The sequence below is a fragment of the Pelmatolapia mariae genome, linkage group LG5 (assembly GCF_036321145.2).
Source record: "Pelmatolapia mariae isolate MD_Pm_ZW linkage group LG5, Pm_UMD_F_2, whole genome shotgun sequence".
NCBI lineage: Eukaryota > Metazoa > Chordata > Actinopteri > Cichliformes > Cichlidae > Pelmatolapia > Pelmatolapia mariae.
In genome coordinates this window covers 3,497,706-3,514,002 of record NC_086231.1, presented here as the reverse complement: position 1 = coordinate 3,514,002, position 16,297 = coordinate 3,497,706, and the positions used below count along the sequence as shown (strand labels likewise).

The 16,297-nt window shown below is 42.9% G+C and overlaps 1 protein-coding gene across 1 annotated transcript; it reads right to left on the bottom strand.

The window, feature by feature from the left end:
- Positions 1–8,263: 8,263 nt before the first annotated feature.
- Positions 8,264–9,471, bottom strand: LOC134626887 (odorant receptor 131-2-like). The gene is made up of 2 exons (XM_063472781.1): positions 9,352–9,471; positions 8,264–9,028 (listed from the first exon to the last, which is right to left on the bottom strand). Exon 2 carries the CDS (start codon positions 9,017–9,019, stop codon positions 8,264–8,266), a length of 756 nt encoding a protein of 251 aa, XP_063328851.1. The 5' UTR covers positions 9,020–9,028; positions 9,352–9,471.
- Between the last annotated feature and the right edge of the window lie 6,826 nt (positions 9,472–16,297).

The window sequence follows — 16,297 nt, the reverse complement described above, 5'->3', positions numbered from 1 at the left end:
ATGACATCGGAATGTCGTTCGGACTGGAGAAGTGTAGTCGGATGGTAACAAAGAGAGGGAAGGCAGTCAGAACTGAGGGGATCGAACTACCAGAAGGCAACATTGCAGACATAGAGGACAGTTACAAGTACCTGGGGATCCCGCAGGCGAATGGGAACCATGAAGAGGCCACTAGGAAAGCTGCAACCACCAAGTACCTGCAGAGGGTCAGGCAAGTCCTGAGGAGTCAGCTGAACGGTAAGAACAAGATCCGGGCCATCAACACCTACGCCCTGCCCGTGATCAGATACCCTGCTGGGGTAATAGGCTGGCCAAAGGAGGAGATAGAAGCCACTGACATAAAGACAAGAAAGCTCCTGACCATGCATGGAGGGTTTCACCCCAAGTCCAGCACCCTGAGGCTGTACGCTAAGCGGAAGGAAGGGGGCCGGGGACTGGTGAGTGTCAGCACCACAGTCCAGGATGAGACAACAAACATCCACGAATACATCACGAAGATGGCCCCAACTGACAGCGTGCTCAGTGAATACCTCAGGCAGCAGAAACCCAAGAAAGAGGAGGAAGGCGAGGAACCATCATGGAAGGACAGGCCCCTGCACAGTATGTACCACCGGCAGATAGAGGAGGTGGCTGATATCCAGAAATCCTACCAGTGGCTGGACAAAGCTGGACTGAAAGACAGCACAGAGGCACTAATCATGGCAGCACAAGAACAAGCTCTGAGTACAAGATCCATAGAGGCTGGGGTCTATCACACCAGGCAAGACCCCAGGTGCAGGCTGTGTAAAGATGCCCCAGAGACAATCCAGCACATAACAGCAGGGTGCAAGATGCTAGCAGGCAAGGCATACATGGAACGCCATAACCAAGTGGCCGGCATAGTGTACAGGAACATCTGTGCCGAGTATAACCTGGAAGTCCTGAGGTCAAAATGGGAGACGCCCCCAAGGGTGATGGAGAATGACCGAGCTAAGATCCTGTGGGACTTCCAGATACAGACGGACAAAAATGGTGGTGGCTAACCAACCGGACATAGTGGTGGTAGACAAACAGAAGAAGATGGCCGTAGTGATCGATGTAGCAGTTCCGAATGACAGCAACATCAGAAAGAAGGAACACAAGAAGCTGGAGAAATACCAAGGGCTCAGGGAAGAGCTCGAGAGGATGTGGAGGGTGAAGGTAACGGTGGTCCCCGTGGTAATGGGAGCACTAGGTGCGGTGACTCCCAAGCTAGGCGAGTGGCTCCAGCAGATCCCGGGAACAACATCGGAGATCTCTGTCCAGAAGAGCGCAGTCCTGGGAACAGCTAAGATACTGCGCAGGACAGTCAAGCTCCCAGGCCTCTGGTAGAGGACCCGAGCTTGAAGGATAAACTGCCCGCAGGGGCGAGATGGGTGTTATATATATAATAAAATTACACGTAACATATAATGTAATTGCAAGGAGGTGTTTCTGTACTCTATTGATTACTAGATAGTGGAAAAGGGGTGGGATTAAATAAGCTTATGCTTCTTCCTGCTCCTTTTTGAACATGAAAGTTATTTGTAGTTGTGGTTGCTCGCTTTCCTTTTGTTTTGCTTTGTTTATTTGTCTCTTTTTAATTCTATGTTGTTGTACTTTTTCAACATGTTCAAAATAAAGATTCAATCAATCAATCAATCAATCAATCAAAGATTTAATCAATCAATCTGAACAAATTAGGAATGATCACTAATACTTACTAACAGAATTATTTTTAGAAACACTTTATATATCTCCAAGCTTTATCATTTCACAACTTTACTTGGTGATGGTTTGCTTGTGACAGATTTTGTTTAAAACAAACATGTTTTTTATTCCAGTCTATAGAGAAAATGTGCCAAAGGTCACTGTCAGTAATGATGCTCTGTGACTGAAAGCAACCCAGTGGAGCTGCTCTTTAAACACCGCTGATGGACGCCCATGAGGACTTGGCTTTTTCCACCTTCAACTGTGGGGTCACTTTGTTAAATTCAAAAATTTCTCCAATCTTTGCCCTTTCCAAGTGTCATCAATTACTGCACAAAAATATTTACCTTAACATCTGTTTATAATTTCTGATGTTAATATTTTCTTCAAGTTCATAGGGGTAGGTCTAAATTTTGCTCTTATAATTTTCAACCAAATCAGTTTCCCACTAACTAACAAACTTAATATCAAACTTTCAATGAACTGCAACAGTCTGTGACGTAGAGAAACACAAACAAGCATCGGTACCCTGGAATATGATTATCTGATAATTCACTAGAGAAAACTTCAAAAAGTGCATTATGGGTAACCTTTCATGGATTGCATCACCATGTGGAATAATTGGTATAATATGCATCTCAAAAAAACCAAAAAACATTACGAGAACACTTTTTAGTCATGGCTAACACACCTCACCGCAGACTCTCACGTGACTATACCGGGATTTCACCTGGTGAGAGCGGATCGGGACGTGAAGGAGACCGGCAAGTGGAAAGGTGGGGGGATTGTGATGTATGTGAACGAGACATGGTGTAAATCGGGACACTTTTTCTTTCTTTCAGTTTTTCTATACATATTATGTACATTGTTATCTATATACACCTGTATATACAAACTTCGGTTGCTTATGTTTATAGGACCACCCTGTGTCTTCCTTTTATATTTTTTTCCCCTTGCTGTAAGAGCTCTGTAACATCGAAATTTCTCATCCGTGGGATAATAAAGGTTTATTCTATTCTATTCTATTCTATTATATCAGTGTTAAGGAGCAGTGCTGTACACGAGATGTGGAACTATTAGCGGTTAGCATCCCACCGTGTTATCTGCCGCGGGAATTCTCACAAGTCTTTGCAAAAACTGTTTACATTCCGCCAGCGGCAGATGTGGCAGCAGCATGCGAGACAATTCACACAGTAGCGTCCCAGTTGCAGACATCACACCCCCGAGCCTTTCGTTTTTATCTCTGGGGATTTTAATCACGTTTTCATCTAGTCAACTCTCCCTACTTTCACCCAGAATGTGAATTGTTTTACCAGAGGATGCTAAGGATGCATATAGATCATCACCCCTCGCCCCACTGGGTTGCTCAGACCATAACCTGTTCCATCTGGTCGCCTCATACTTACCCTTGGTGTGTAAACAGAAGCGAGCATGGCACTAAAAGACTACTTCCAAACTACAGACTGGGAGGTGCTATGCAGCCCACATGGGGAGGATATTGACAGACTAACTACCTGCATAATAGACTATGGCTACGTCCACACTAGCCCGGATAGATTTGAAGACGGCGTTTTCAGTTGTTTTCACAGAGTTGTACGTCCACATTGAAACAGCCCAAAACACTTACGTTCCAGTCTTGCTCATGCACAAAAGTGATTGAGAATTAAAGAATTTGAAGAAAAGGTATCTGGAGCATGTACAAACTGATATTAATCTTTTTTAGGGCTGTCAAAAGTGAGAGCAATCAAAACAACTGCTGTATAGGGCTTTGGAGTTGACGTCACGCCGCAGTGCATTGTGGGATCGCGGCGCCATGTCAGAAGGCCACAAATCAAAACAAACACACTGTGTTGGAAGCAGGACTGCCAGAACCACGCTTAAAATCAACGCAAAAGACAAAGGGCTGTATCGCGACCGACTGCGCCCAGACGCCAAGAAACGGTACATGGAAAAAATAGCGTGCATCGGTAATGTGGACCCGTATGAAAAAAGGCAGTGGAGCAGAAACCCAGACAGCCTACCGCCGTTGTCCTATCCCGACATCGTCGTGTACCTTGTCTGTGGAGTCAGCGCATACACGGCGAATCATTTTCGGAATTATAAATTCCTGGAGGCGCACATCTAATTCACAAACGGTTGGGTACAAGATTTGGCCGTTTTTAAGCCTCCACGTTGTGAGTACGTTGACCATATGACCAAGATACAGCCAGAGGTTGCCAGCTGTGCGTTGCCATGTAAATAGTTTGCATTTCATGTGTATGTACTTGCTAAGTACATGTCAACAGATCTTGAATAAAAAAAAGAAACATACTTTTCTTTCCTGTTTCATATTTCATATGTTGGTTTGCCTGCAATAATGCCAAATAATACGCTACTCCGTCAACATGACGTGGATCTGCAGCATCACACATTAGGATGTTTTATCTAATTATCTATGACCTCAGCGCTTTCAAAATAACACTAAAAGCCTATTAAGAGAGATATGAATTTATTTAGAACTCACCGGAAAGAAAATGCCGCGAGCAAACCAACAAAAAATTGGGGATGGCAGAGAACTCGATATCCGCTCGTCTGACCGCTGCAATCCAAGCCTGACGTCTTCGTTTAGTAATATCGGATACATGAGATCCCTCCCGTTGCCTCCAGGAGGGGAAACGATGAAAAGAGAGCCAATTTTCCAGCTTCTTGCCTTCCCTATCGTGTGATCTAACGTTGCAACACAGCACGTACGAACCATAGCTGACGCTTCCGTGTGCTTTCCTTGGCCTACTGTCATGGCGGGAGGGGGCGTGGCCCCGCTCCCGTGACATCACGCTCCAAAGCCCTATAATGCCCTCTGCTATCTTTGTTTAATTGGTCACATGACTGCATCTAAAATGCGTCATCGTTTTAGAAAGTCTGCATTTTCGAGTGTCCACACTGCAACGGGGCAGCTCCGTTTTGAAATGTATGCATTTTCAAGAGCGTTTTCAAAACGCTGCATTTTTTCTTGAGTAAAACGCTGTCTCAGTGTGGATGGGAGGCCAAAAGAGAGAAAACGATGCGTTTTCGAAAACGCATTAGTGTGGACGTAGCCTATATCAGTTTCAGCGTGGATAACACTGTACCGGCTGGCTATTGGCTGACTCCAGATCTTAGGACTCTGCTGGAGCGGAAAAGGAGGCCTTTCAGATCTGGAGACAGAGAGGAAATGAGGAGAGTCCAGAAGGAGCTAAGGAGAGAGATAAGGAGGGGACAGGACAGGAGAAAGCTGAAGGAGCAGCTCCAGCAGAGCAACACCACAGGTGTGTGGAGAGGACTGAACACCATTACTGTACGGAGTACAGTGAGCAGAGGGGCTACAGAGCCTGGAGATCAGGTTTGGGCTAATAGATTGAAGCAGTTTTTTAACAGGTTTGATTCAGAAGCCCTTCCCTCCCCCAACCACCAGAGCTCCTCACACCTCCTTCACACCTCTCTGCAACCCCCCCCCCCCCCCCCCCCCCCGCCCCATAGCACCAGGGACATCAGATGCACCTCACCTGCCCTTCAACGACTCTACTCCCTCCTCCCCAGTCATCAGGAGCCACTCACCCACACCCCACACTTCAGCCTCTCCATCACAACTGACCAGGTGTGGAGTAGGCTGAGGAAGATGAAAACCAGGAAGGCCACGGGTCCAGATGGAATCAGCTCCAGACTATTGAGGGACTGTGCAGATCAACTTTGTGAGGATATCACATACATCTCAGCCCCAGTCTCAGTCTGGAGAGGGTCCCCAGTCTGTGGAAGACATCCTGCGTCTTCAATGCACCCAAAGGAGCTGAACCATTTCAGACCTGTTGCCCAGATTTCACACTTGTTGAAGACCACTGAGAGGATCATAGTTCACCACCTTCGCCCACTAGTCGGGAGAGACCTAGGCCCGCTGCAGTTTGCCTACCAGCCGAACATCGGGGTGGATGATACTGTCATCTACCTGGTGCATCGGGCCTTCTCTTATCTGGAGAGCGCCAGGTGCACTGTGAGAGTCATGTCCTTTATTTCTCCAGTGCCTTCAACACAATCCTACCCTCAGTGCTAAGGGGGAAGCTGCAGGGAGCGGGAGTGGACCATCAGTTGTCCATGTGGATTGTTGCCTACCCTACCAGTAGACCCCAGTATGTTAGCCTGTGGGACTGTGTGTCTGAGGTGGTAGTCTGTAGCACAGTGGCCCCACAAGGAACAGTACTCGCCTCTTTCTTCTTCACCCTGTACACTGCAGACTTCAGTTATAACACGGACACTTGCCATCTCCAGAAGTTCTCAGACGACACTGCCATTGTGTGTCGGGTGTTGGTGAGAAATGAACTGGAATACAGGGGGGGTCATCAATGACTTTGTCAGCTGGTATGAATGGAACCATGTTCTTATCAATGCCAGCAAGACGAAGGAGCCTGCAGTTGGCCAGGGTTTAGTAACCTGTTTGGGCAATGTGTGGGGATGCATTAACGACCTTTAGAAGCCTTTAACATCTGCACTCCACTCAGTGGTGATGCAGGGCTGTCGGCTTCGGGCTGACTTTGGGGAGGAGAAGACAGCAGGGCCTGCCACCTCTAGTGATTCACTCCATGGGAGATTTACCACTAAAGCAGTCTCATGATGACAACCTATGCTCTGCCTTCGACAAAGTGATAAAAACTGATGGTGACTTGGTGTGCCCTGAAGCAGCTCAGACCTACCTGCATTTTATATTGATCAAAGATAGGTTGTGAGTGAGTTGTGATACTCACATGGAAGGGGAACACACCTAGTTGTTGGTCTCAGTGAATTATTTTTCCAGGCGGCTCATTATAAGCACATCGTAGGGCAAGACTCAGGAGCGAATAATTGCCCAATTTTATTGGCCGGGGATCCAGGTTGAAGTGCTCTTTTTGGTGTGCATCCTGACAAAGTCTGGTCATCAGCCATTCTGAAAGCTCCTTTGTGCCCGTTACCATTAACGGAAGTCCCGTTTGAGCGCAAAGGCATCAATATCATCGAATCATTTCAATGGAGTGCACATGGATATCACTTTATATTAGTTCTGGTGGATTATGCAACAGGGTATCCCGAAGCAGTGCCGCTGTGAACCATTTCTACAAGGAGTGTGGCGAAGGCACTGTTTCAGGTCATCGGCATCCTTAAAGAGATACTGACCGACCAGAGTACATCGTTCATGTCTTGTCGTTCAAAGAACTGTACAAATCATTGAGCATTAAATCTGTTCAGACCCAGCTTCTATCATCCTTAGACTCATGGGTTGACAGAATTGCTGAATAAGATTTTAAAGTCCATGCTTCGTAAGTTTATTCACTAGGAAGAACACAACTGGGATCGCTGGTTAGACCAGCTGCTATTTGCAGTTGAGTTGGCCTAGGCCTCCACAGGATTGTCTCCCTTTGAGTTAGTGTTAGACAGCAAGCAGCAGGGGGTGTTGGACCTAATGAAAGAAGGGAGGACGGTCCAAGGCCAGCAAAAAATGAAATTCAATATGTTCTGAACCTGAGAGCAAAGCTGCACATGTTGGAAAAGGTTATCTCACGTACATTTGCTGCGGGCCCAGGAATGTCAGCAGCAGCTGTACAACAGTGGGGCTGGACTCAGGCAGTTTTCACTGGGAGATAAAGGGCTTGTATTACTCTTCTAGCTTAAAGTAACTCGCCAAGTGGCAAGGACCATTTGTGCTCATGCTGCTAGTGGGGGATGTAGACTATGTAGTGGTATGATCAGAAAGGGGAGGAGCCACACAGACATATCACCTCAACCTTCGCAAAGCACGGACAGCTGAAACCACTTCTCCCCCCCTGCCCGGTAGTACTTCACTCATAGAGCACGGTTTTGAAATGCGGGGGTGAAGACGCATTCACGGCCCTACAGGCTACCTGAGCATAAAAGGCAAATTGTTTAGAAGGATCTAAACAATGTAATACAGTGCATGGTGTAACCCCATAGTTCTTGTAAGAAAGATGGATCTATACTGTTCTGTGTTGACTACCGCAAGGTGAATGAAGTGTCACAGTATGATGCTTATCAGCTTAATGGCTCCTGGCCTCACTTGTGTGGGGGAGGTATGTGGCAGGGTGTGGTCTCTGGTTCCGCTGGAGAAGATCGGTCCTGCCGTGGGCTCAGGGGGAAAGTCCTGGCAGGCTGACTGGGTAGCTGAGCCTAATAGACTAATTATGCTCTCCTTATTTTAGTGACGCTGGGACCTGGAGCTTGTGTGTTTGTTACCAGTAGCAGATGCAGAAGCTGGAAAGCTGCTGGGTGAGCCAGCAGACAAATCACAAAAAAACAAGTTTCACTGATCAAAACTGCGTGTCCTGGGTCCTTCTTGTTTATGGTTTAATTTTATCTGCATTTTTAAATAATTGCTTGTGGATGGAAATGGAACAGCATCAAAAATCAAAATATACATTAATCTTTATTCAATTTATAAGGATATCTATGGTTTCAAAAAAGTATTGATAAGTCCTGAACACTACGTATTATTAGTTAAATAAATAATGTGTAATAATTTTAAAGTTAAAAAAAATCTGCCTCCATGAGTCCATATTTCTTAGGGACTAATTTTACACAACAGATATCTTTTCAGATACTTCCTGTAAGTTTTGTCTCTTACTCCATAGACTATTGGACTAATTGCTCGTGGTAGGATCTGGAAGAGAATGTAACAAGCAAAAAGGGAATCTGAATAATTTTTAGGAAACCACTGCTGCAGGACCTGCCTCAGCAAAGGTTCAGCATATATTGACATACACAACAACACCTGAAAACCATGGAGAATAATTGTATTTCTGGCTTTTGTAGCATCTTGGCTTGCTGTTTTGGCAGTGAACAGGATTTTGAAGTATGTAAAAAAGATAATAAACCAGACAATAACCAGATAGACTATATAGGTGATATCTCTCTTCTTGATGATGTGGGGACTTTGAAAGACTGTTTCTCTGATGCAAAACACACGGGATATAAAGAAACCCATTGGCATTGTGGCCAAGCTGATGAAGAGATCAGGAAGAACAGACAGCATGCTGGTCATCCAAATTAACCCAATCAGCATTAACGTCCTTTTGACCGTGCAGATTTGGACGTGTCGAAGAGGGATGCAGATGGCAATGTAGCACTCCACTGCCATGCAAGCCAGATTCAGAGGCGTGTTTTCAGTGGCAAAAAGAGCAAGCAGGATGAGCACACAACAGACAGAGACATTTATCTGGAAGAAGATGTAGCTGGTGACAAACAGTATGACGGTCAGCGTTACTTGGATCATATCGTTAAGTACCAGGTGGAAAAACAGGATGTAGCGTGGATTCATGTAGAAAATCTAAAGAATGGGAAGAAAATCACACAAAAGAAAAGTAGAAGTAATTCGTACTTACATTTAAAAAATGAATGAAAAATGGAACTAAGACCTGCTGTATTACACATCAGCCATATCGTTTGGAATAACTCTGATAAAAAATGGTAAACAAACACACAAACCAATCCAATAACTTCCTCAGAAACAAAAAAACATTGTTGCACACATTATTGTTATAATGCTGAGTTAAATTTATATAGGAAGGTTTCTTGGCTATGCTGCAAAGGTAATTTCATATTTTTTTCATGTGTTTTCTCTTTTTCCATGTGATTAAAGAAATGTCATACCTGGTGTTTGCAGAAAGTTTGAATAAGTGCTACATTGATGTAGTTAATGGAGATGCAGAGAACCACAACAATCACGTTCTTGAACAAAGCTTTAGTGAAAGCATCTCGATAGTTTTCAACCACAGTCTCATTGATATACGAAGTGCTCATCTTTTAAAAGCTGAAAAACATGTTTTAAATATATCATGTTACTGACCCCAAAATAAATACTTATATATACTTATAAATACCGTGATTCAATTAAGAATGATCCATTTTCAAAGGTTATCATTTTTAAATAAATAATTGTTAGATCCTATTACAGCTTTGCACTGATTTGTTTGGCAAAACAACCCAGCAGTGACAGAAACACTTTAAAACTGATCAACAATTGTCCCTATTTTTGTTTTATTTTATTTTTTTTATATAGTTTTGTCATAAACTATGGTTCAAGATGTTCACTACTATCATTGTTGGGATTAAAACTATTTTAGTTTTCATTTTGACTTTTTAAGGCAGATTAATTCGTGAGTATCATTAATTTAGTTTCCTCTTTTTGTGTCAAAAAAAATTTAAGGTGCACGTATCATTCAAGAGTTTTAAAGTTCAAATGATGTCTTGCTATGTTATTATTTGACATTTTTAATTTAGCTTTAGTTACTTATAATAAACTTTGTTAGGAGAAGAAACTGTGAACGTTTTCCTTTTTAAAACTAAACAGAAAAAAAGTACTCACCCAAGGCTGAGGATCCAGACTAGAAAGATAAAAATCACAGCACTGCCATCTACAATTAAAAACGAATACAATTTGATCAAGCAGCAAACCTGTAGGACAAAAAGGACAATCTGTCTGTCTGCTATAACAAGCACTTTTCATGATCAACATCATGCAATATATACTTACGTCTGCAAAAGTAAGAAAATTAGATGTTCAGTCTTTTGAAAGCTATTTGGTTATTAACCATTTTTAATGAATGAAAGATTCATCCAGTAAACTTTCCTGGGACTTATATAAGTGCATGTCCTGCAACAGAAAACAACAATCAGGCATTTATTTAGAAAATACACAAATGATATTAATTTGGCAGCATATCTCACACCTGTTACTATTTCACCCTAATATATTTTTTCATGTAGTGCATATCAGCTATGTCTAAAACAGTCAAAGTCACAGTACAGCTAAAAGATATTAAAGCACTCAAATGCATTAAAGTATTTTAGTAATTCATTTATAGACTAACAAATTGCAAGCGATGCTGTGCCTACCTGAGTTTATTATGCATTTAGATCCCTACTGTAACATGACATCAGACTTTATATGTGGGTTCGTTGAAGGTCCTTTAAGGATTTAAGGTTGTGTGTACAGGTGCTTATGTACTGCAGGTTGGCACATGCATGCAGTGTTTTCTTTTCCTTCCAAGGCCAGAGGCACCAAACCCCCGACAGCAGCCTCAAATTCAACTGAAAGATGGCGCCGGTGAGGTCGGCTGCCGTGCTGGATGCTCTGAACCAACTTTTCCACTTTTCACTGATTTTTGTTACTTTCTGCTCTATCTGCCTTTATCTTGCACGGGCATCATGGAAAACACACAAATTCGCTACAGTAGAGACACTCTGGTTTGTATTGGTTTACAATATACACACATTTCATCGTGTTTAACTCCGGACCCAACCTGGCCAAGGGAGATCCTGAGAGAGAACAAAGGGCGCGGCCCTAAGCGACGGCCTCGAGGGAAACGAGCCGGAATCAGGAACAGGAACAGGAGAACAACCTCCTCTTAAACGTCAGCAAGATTAAGGAACTGATTGTGGACCACTACAAAGCAGGCGAGGATTTATGAGCCCCTGATCATTCAATTCAATTTTATTTTATTTATATAGCGCCAAATCACAACAACAGTCGCCTCAAGGCACTTTATATTATACAGTATATCCTATAATAATAGATACAGAGGAAAACCCAACAATCATATGACCCCCTATGAGCAAGCACTTTGGCAACAGTGGGAAGGAAAAACTCCCTTTTAACAGGAAGAAACCTCGGGCAGAACCAGGCTCAGGGAGGGGCGGGGCCATCTGCTGCAACTGGTTGGGGTGAGAGAAATAAGACAGGATGAAAGACATGCTGTGGAAGGTGCCATTGGCACACCATGGAGAGAGTGGACAGTTTCCGATACCAAGGTGTCCACATCACTCAGGACCTGTCATGGTCCTGCCACATTAACACCCTGGTTAAGAAAGCCCGCCAGCGTCTCCTCTTCCTCAGAAGACTTAGAACCTTCCATCTGCTGCTGAGGGTGCTTAAGAACTTCTACTCTTGCACCATTGAGCATCCTGATGGGAAACATCTGCACCTGGAAACAGCACCAAGCGGGACAGATGAGATCTGCAAAGAGTGGTGCGCACAGCCAAACACATTATTTGATCAGAGCTTCCTGACCTGCTGTCCATCTACACCAAGTGGTGCAAGACCAAAGCCAGGAAGATTATGATGGACCTCTCCCATCCCAACAATGGACTCTTCTCACTGTTGAGGTTTGGGAAGCGCTTCCGCTCCCTTAAGGCCAAAACAGAGAGAATGAGGAGGAGCTTCTTCCCCCAGGCTATTTGGGCCCTGAACCAGGTGTCGGACTGGACTCTCCCACACACATCACCACACGCACTTTTTTTTTGCACACTTCTTATAATTTACAATTTTTTCTTTCTTTCTTCTTACTTTTTATACATAATTTTTTCCATAAACTGTTATTTGTACATTTTTTTACTGTAAATTCCTAAGATAAAATGTGTACATTTTACAGTAATCTGTAAATCTTACTGTCAATTCTTACTGTAATTTAATGGTCAGGCATTGCACAGCAATAAGCATTTCACCACATGTCGTACTGTATATGGTTGTGTGTGTGACAAATAAAATTTGAATTTGAATTTGAAATTTGAACATATTCTTTGCTCGGTTTGAGACTGCCCCTCCCCCAGGCCTTCCAGGAATCCCAGGGGCTGTGGTTAAAGCCTTTGTGGACTAAATTGCAGGGATCCTCACTGGGCTGTTTAACCTCTCCCTGACTCATGTTACCATTTCCACCTGTCTGAAGGCCTCCACTGTCATTCCCATCCTAAAAAGGACTGGTATAGACAGCCTTAATGTCTACAGATCTATATCCTTTACAAAAAAAGCATCTGTAGCCATGAAGTGCATCAAGCAGATAGTGTCTCAGCACATCAGAGACTGTCTACCCCCCTCCCTCGTTCGTCACCAGTTTGCTTGCAGAGCCAATCGGTTGGAGGATGCCATAACCATCACCCTTCACAGAACACTGAGTCATCTAGAGCAGCGGTCCCCAACATTTTTTGCGCCACAGACCGGTTTGTGCCCGACAATATTTTCACGGACCGGCCTTTAAGGAGTTGTGGATAAATACAACAAAATAAAACTAGTACCGGTACCGAAAAAAGAAGATTTATTCATAACACACGTGAAAAGACCCAGGAAACCAAAATAACGCTAAAAACCGATAAAAACCCTGAAAACCATACATTTCACACCCGAGTCTCAACTCTCGCGGCCCGGTACCAAATGACTCACGGACCGGTACCGGTCCGTGGCCCGGAGGTTGGGGACCGCTGATCTAGAGAAGAGCTATGTGAGGATGTTCTTTGTGGACTACAGGTCAGCATTCAACACCATAATCCCAGCTATCTTCAACACCAAACTGGAGCACCTTCAGATCCCCCCTGCCACCTTCTCCTGGATCAAAGATTTCCTCACAAACCGGCCTCGGTCAGTCTGACTTGGCCCCCATCTGTCCCCCGAACTATCACTCAGCACCAGATACCCACAGGGATGCGTTCTCAGGCTCCTACTTCAGACCCTGTGTACCTGACTGTACACCAACCAACGTCATCATCAAGTATGCTGATGACACCACTGTGGTTGGGCTCATCTCTGATGAAGATGAGACAGCGTACAAGGTGGAGGTAGAGTCCACCTTGTACGCATGGTGTCCCGCTGGTGCCCAGAAAATAACCTGAGGCTGAACGTCCTTAAAACAAAAGAACTCATAACAGTGTGGCATGAATAAGGCACTACAAGACCACAGATCTGCGTTTTTAGCCATCTTTATTCAACTTTGTCACACCACCACAACACTCTCGACCCTGCATCCCTGTGATTTAACACCTGTCATTATTTTCTTGTTGGCTTAAAATAAAATATCTCCCTCTGCTGTTACTGCAACTTACTGCATGCGCGTCCTTTTCATGTTTTGGAGAGGCAAAGTGTAAAATGGACACTGTGGACTGGCGTGTCTATTACTTGGTTGACTGTAATGCTCTATTTGCAGGTTCATTGAAATCATCAGTATGACTTCTGCTTGTACAGAAATGTGAACATATTAGTCCAGTGCTGAAGTCACTTTATTGGCTCCTAGTTCGATACAGGAATGACTTTAACATCCTTCTGTTAACCTTTCAAGCTGTAGTTTCTGAGACTTACTCAGTAAGCTCCTTGGTTGTAAATCTCATCAGAATTAGATTCAAGTGTCTAATTGTGTGTGTTTTCAGTTACTGTGGCCCTGTCAGTTACAACTCTGTCTACATTCAAAAACACTTAATAGCTTTGTTTGTGTGTATATGTGTAAACTTGTATTACTTTTTTTAGAAGTTTAGAATTTTATTTACATTTATTTATCTTCCTGTTATGCACATTGAGTTTACGTATAATGAAATGTGCTATATAAATAAATTTGACACTGACAATTGAAAGGATGCAGGTTTAAGGCCTTCTGTCCACCTTTTCCGTATAATCTAGAGCAGGGGTGGGAATCTCCTCAAGGGCCGGTGTCCTGCAGGTTTTAGAGTGCACCCTGGGTCAGCACACCTGAATCTAATGATTAGTTCATTGTCAGGCCTCTGGAGAACTTCCACACATGTTGAGGAGGTCATTTAGCCATTGAAATCAGCTGTGTTGGATCAAGGACACACAGACACCTGCAGGACACCGGAGTTCTTCCATCCCTGGTCTATAGCCTTGATATTAAAAGCTGCAGGTTCATAGTTTTTTCACTTGGTTGCCATTAAAGGCCTGTTACAAAAAACAACAACAAAACAGCCAATTATGCACAAGCCACCAGCTTCTACTATTTAAATTTCCAGTTTATCGTCACTTTGGTGTCATGAAAAAAAAATCTTCATAATAATTTTAATAAATGAAAAATGCTTTTAATTTAGTGAGTGTCTGTCTTGTAGATCAGTTCTTACAAAATATTCATTTTTACGAATTTATGTCTTTAATCTTCAAAATTCAGCTCCAGCTCCATTTCTTTAACCTTGAATAGCATATTTCATTCAGGAACTTTTTTCTTTTTTCTCAGTTTTCCAGTTTAGAAACAACCATTTTGACTTCTCTGAAACACCCAACCCTACTTCTTACAATATTGCTTGAGTAAACTTCCTGTAAGTATGGCTTTGTTCTGGCTTCCACAGCGATGACTTTTGGGACATCCTGACATTTTCAGTGATCCTCTGTGTACTCAGGAAGCAAGTCACGCTGCAAGCTCCAGAATGAGCAACAATCTCATCGGCCCTCATTAGGCCCTGACGTTAAAGGTCACACACACACTGGGAAAGCTTGTTATGTGGCACCCAGCATGCAGTTCACATACACAGCATCAAAGGGATTTATTAGATATGTCTTCTGAGGGAGTTTTTCATCATTGCCATTAAACAACTCTGCAATTACTTTGGAACTAGAGTATGCTGTACCATCTGTGATATTTGAGACAATGATATGATTTACTTTAAATGGTTGTTCTGGCTAATTATAAACAAATAAGAGCATACCCAGTGGAAAACATGAGATTGTTTGAAAGCAAAAAGATAAATAAATAAATCTGTGGACAGCTCACAATCCACTGAGGGAAAAGCTTCACTGCTCATATGTTTAATGAGCTTTTATTGTGAAACCAGCTGCTACAAAGTTTAGAGGACTTCAAAACTTTTTCAACTTGAAGCCTCACATCATCATCATCATCACATTCAAGGAAAAATGTGTCTTTGAAACATTAACAGCATTTTCATTTCTCTGCTTCCATCAAATAAATGCACATTTCCACATTCTGCATCTCATCTGAACAAATTAGAAATGATCACTAATACTTACTAATAGAATTGTTTTTAGAAATACTTTATATATCTCCAAGTTTTGGACTACTGTCCAAATAAAAGAAAAAGAAGAAGTTGCACCAGAAGTTGAAAATGCAGCAATGATAAAGTACTTGTTTGTTACTGTTATTTTCCAAGCTTTATCATTTCAGAACTTTACTTGGTGATGTTTTGCTTGTGACAGATTTTGTTTAAAACAAACATGTTTTTCATTCCAGTCTATAGAGAAAATGTGCCGAAGGTCACTGTCAGTAATGATGCTCTGTGACTGAAAGCAATTACTGATCCCAGTGGAGCTGCTCTTTAAACACAGCTGATGGATGCCCATGAGGACTTGGCTTTGTTCCTCTGTGTTTTACTCCCTTTGTGCAACTTAAAAAAAACAAAACAACTTTTACCAAGAGTTTCCACGGGCCTACCACAAACATGAAACCTTTATTTTTGGAGACAGGAGGGCATTAGGACGACAATTTCACTCTCAGGAAATATCACATTTTCTGTATATGATTTGCTTTTCAACCAAAGCCTTGTTATTCTAATAGCTCCTTAATGGAAGTATGTATAAACTGTCCTAAAATAATAAAAATGGGGGGTCCAACCTGAATAAAGACAATGTGAACGCAAAACAGAAGAAAGACGTGAAAAAAACCTTTTGTTTTTATCTTTTATGATTTTTATCCTTCTCCAAGAACAACACTATCTGATGTACTTGTGGTCGGTCCCCTCTGTTATTTTAAAAGTGAAGTCTCCACTAACCAGCGAACCACCCTTCCTGCTTTCCCTCCAGCTGAGTTGTTCTTCAGAT

Coding starts and splice junctions, on each gene's coding strand:
- LOC134626887 (XM_063472781.1), bottom strand. CDS start 9,019: ATGAATCCACGCTACATCCTGTTTTTCCACCTGGTACTTAACGATATG.